The sequence below is a fragment of the Tachysurus fulvidraco genome, chromosome 4, assembly GCF_022655615.1.
Source record: "Tachysurus fulvidraco isolate hzauxx_2018 chromosome 4, HZAU_PFXX_2.0, whole genome shotgun sequence".
Lineage (NCBI taxonomy): Eukaryota > Metazoa > Chordata > Actinopteri > Siluriformes > Bagridae > Tachysurus > Tachysurus fulvidraco.
The window spans coordinates 31,021,024-31,025,597 of NC_062521.1; the positions used below are offsets into that span (position 1 = coordinate 31,021,024).

The 4,574-nt window shown below is 41.5% G+C and overlaps 1 protein-coding gene across 1 annotated transcript; it reads left to right on the forward strand.

The window, feature by feature from the left end:
* Positions 1 to 262: 262 nt before the first annotated feature.
* Positions 263 to 2,494, forward strand: LOC125141035 (mucin-2-like; the record flags this gene model as incomplete). Its single annotated transcript, XM_047812370.1, has 1 exon — positions 263 to 2,494. A coding segment is annotated over exon 1 (2,025 nt), but the record flags the coding sequence as incomplete, so codon positions are not given.
* Positions 2,495 to 4,574: the final 2,080 nt, after the last annotated feature.

Sequence of the window (4,574 nt, forward strand, 5' to 3'; positions counted from 1 at the left end):
AGCAGCAGAAACAACTGGAGAGACAACTACTATTACCCCAGCAAGTACAATTCAGAGTTCAGAGACAACAATTGCTGCAACTGAAGCATCCACTACAAATCCAACAACAGAAACAACTGCAGTGACAACTACCGTTAACCCAAGTACAATTGCAGAAATGACCACTGCTACAACCTTGACATATACAACACCACCAAAAACAGCAGAAACAACTGCACAGACAACAACTAGCACAGCAACAAGTACAATTCCAGAGACAACCACTGCTGCAACTGAAGCATCCACTACAAAACCAACAACAGAAACAACTGCACAGATAACAACTAACACCCCAACAAGTACAATTTCTGAAACAACCACAACGGATGAAAGAAGCAATGCTACAGCTGTGTCATCCACTACAACACCAACAACAGAAATTGAAATCTCCACTTTGTACACATCACAACCAACAACAGCAGAAACAACCATGTTGACAACAACTAGACCAGCAACAAGTACAATTCCAGAGACAACCACAGCTACAACTGAAGCATCCACTACAAAACCAACAACAGAAACAACTGCAGTGACAACTACTGTTAACCCAAGTACAATTGCAGAAACAACTGCACAGACAACAACTAACACCCCAACAAGTACAATTACTGAAACAACCACAACGGGAGAAATAACCAATGCTACAGCTGTATCATCCACTACATTGACAACTAGCACTGCAACAAGTACAATTCCAGAGACAACCACTGCTACAACTGAAGCATCCACTACAACACCAACAACAGTATCTGACACCACAACTTTATACACAACAAAAGCTAATACAAGCACAGCAACAACAGCAGAAACAACTGGAGAGACAACTACTATCACCCCAGCAAGTACAATTCAGAGTTCAGAGACAACAATAGCTGCAACTGAAGCATCCACTACAAAACCAACAACAGAAACAACTGCAGTGACAACTACTGTTAACCCAAGTACAATTGCAGAAATGACCACTGCTACAACCTTGACATCTACAACACCATCAACAACAGCAGAAACAACTGCACAGACAACAACTAACACCCCAACAAGTACAATTTCTGAAACAACCACAACGGATGAAAGAACCAATGCTACAGCTGTATCATCCACTACAACACCAACAACAGAAATTGAAATCTCCACTTTGTACACATCACAACCAACAACAGCAGAAACAACCACGTTGACAACAAATAGACCAGCAACAAGTACAATTCCAGAGACAACCACTGCTACAACTGAAGCATCCACTACAAATCCAACAACAGAAACAACTGCAGTGACAACTACTGTTAGCCCAAGTACAATTGCAGAAACAACTGCACAGACAACAACTAACGACCCAACAAGTACAATTACTGAAACAACCACAACGGAAGAAATAACCAATGCTACAGCTGTCTCATCCACTACATTGACAACTAGCACTGCAACAAGTACAATTCTAGAGACAACCACTACTACAACTGAAGCATCCACTACAACACCAAAAACAGTATCTGACACCACAATTTTATACACAACACAAGCTAATACAAGCACAGCAACAACAGCAGCAGAAACAACTGGAGAGACAACTACTATCACCCCAGCAAGTACAATTCAGAGTTCAGAGACAACAAGTGCTGCAACTGAAGCATCCACTACACAACCAACACCACCACCAACAGCAGGAACAACTACATTGACAATAACTAGCACTGCAACAAGTACAATTCCAGAGACAACCACTGCTACAACTGAAGCATCCACTACAAATCCAACAACAGAAACAACTGCACAGACAACAACTAACACCCCAACAAGTACAATTACTGAAACAACCAGAACGGAAGAAATAACCAATGCTACAGCTGTCTCATCCACTACATTGACAACTAGGACTGCAACAAGTACAATTCCAGAGACAACCACTGCTACAACTGAAGCATCCACTACAACACCAAAAACAGTATCTGACACCACAATTTTATACACAACACAAGCTAATACAAGCACAGCAACAACAGCAGCAGAAACAACTGGAGAGACAACTACTATCACCCCAGCAAGTACAATTCAGAGTTCAGAGACAACAAGTGCTGCAACTGAAGCATCCACTACAAAACCAACACCACCACCAACAGCAGGAACAACTACATTGACAATAACTAGCACTGCAACAAGTACAATTCCAGAGACAACCAGTGCTACAACTGAAGCATCCACTACAACACCAAAAACAGTATCTGACACCACAATTTTATACACAACAGAAGCTAATACAATCACAGCAACAACAGCAGCAGAAACAACTGAAGAGACAACTATTTTCACCCCAGCAAGTACAATTCAGAGTTCAGAGACAACAATTGCTGCAACTGAAGCATCCACTACAAAACCAACAACAGAAACAACTGCAGTGACAACTACTGTTGAACCAAGTACAATTGCAGAAATGACCACTGCTACAACCTTGACATCTACAACACCACCAACAACAGCAGAAACAACTGCACAGACAAGAACTAGCACCCCAACAAGTACAATTTCTGAAACAACCACAACGGAAGAAAGAACCAATGCTACAGCTGTATCATCCACTACATTGACAATTAGCACTGCAACAAGTACAATTCCAGAGACAACCACTGCTACAACTGAAGCATCCACTACAAAACCAACAACAAGAACAACTGCAGTGACAACTACTGTTAACCCAAGTACAATTGCAGAAATAACCACTACTACAACCTTGACATCTACAACACCACCAACAACTAGCACTGCAACAAGTACAATTCCAGAGACAACCACAGCTACAACTGAAGCATCCACTACAAAACCAAGAACAGAAACAACTGCAGTGACAACTACTGTTAACCCAAGTACAATTGCAGAAATAACCACTACTACAACCTTGACATCTACAACACCACCAACAACTAGTACTGCAACAAGTACAATTCCAGAGACAACCAGTGCTACAACTGAAGCATCCACTACAACACCAAAAACAGTATCTGACACCACAATTTTATACACAACACAAGCTAATACAAGCACAGCAACAACAGCAGCAGAAACAACTGGAGAGACAACTACTATCACCCCAGCAAGTACAATTCAGAGTTCAGAGACAACAAGTGCTGCAACTGAAGCATCCACTACAAAACCAACACCACCACCAACAGCAGGAACAACTACATTGACAATAACTAGCACTGCAACAAGTACAATTCCAGAGACAACCACAGCTACAGCTGAAGCATCCACTACAAATCCAACAACAGAAACAACTGCAGTGACAACTACTGTTAACCCAAGTACAATTGCAGAAATAACCACTACTACAACCTTGACATCTACAACACCACCAACAACTAGCACTGCAACAAGTACAATTCCAGAGACAACCACAGCTACAACTGAAGCATCCACTACAAAACCAACAACAGAAACAACTGCAGTGACAACTACTGTTAACCCAAGTACAATTGCAGAAATAACCACTACTACAACCTTGACATCTACAACACCGCCAACAACTAGTACTGCAACAAGTACAATTCCAGAGACAACCAGTGCTACAACTGAAGCATCCACTACAACACCAAAAACAGTATCTGACACCACAATTTTATACACAACACAAGCGAATACAAGCACAGCAACAACAGCAGCAGAAACAACTGGAGAGACGACTACTATCACCCCAGCAAGTACAATTCAGAGTTCAGAGACAACAATTGCTGCAACTGAAGCATCCACTACAAAACCAACAACAGCCACAACGGAAGAAATAACCAATTCTACAGCTGTATCATCCACTACATTGACAACTAGCACTGCAACAAGTACAATTCCAGAGACATCCACTGCTGCAACAGAAGCATCCACTACAAAACCAACTACAGAAACAACTGCTGTGACAACTAACACCCCAACAAGTACAATTTCTGAAACAACCACAACGGAAGAAAGAACCAATTCTACAGCTGTATCATCCACTACATTGACAATTAGCACTGCAACAAGTACAATTCCAAAGACAACCACAGCTACAGCTGAAGCATCCACTACAAAACCAACAACAGAAACAACTGCAGTGACAACTACTGTTAACCCAAGTACAATTGCAGAAACAACTGCACAGACAACAACTAACACCCCAACAAGTACAATTACTGAAACAACCACAACGGGAGAAATAACCAATGCTACAGCTGTATCATCCACTACATTGACAACTAGCACTGCAACAAGTACAATTCCAGAGACAACCACTGCTACAACTGAAGCATCCACTACAAAACCAACAACAGAAACAACTGCAGTGACAACTACTGTTAACCCAAGTACAATTGCAGAAATGACCACTGCTACAACCTTGACATCTACAACACCATCAACAACAGCAGAAACAACTGCACAGACAACAACTAACACCCCAACAAGTACAATTTCTGAAACAACCACAACGGATGAAAGAACCAATGCTACAGCTGTATCATCCACTACAACACCAACAACAGAAATTGAAATCTCCACTTTGTACACATCAC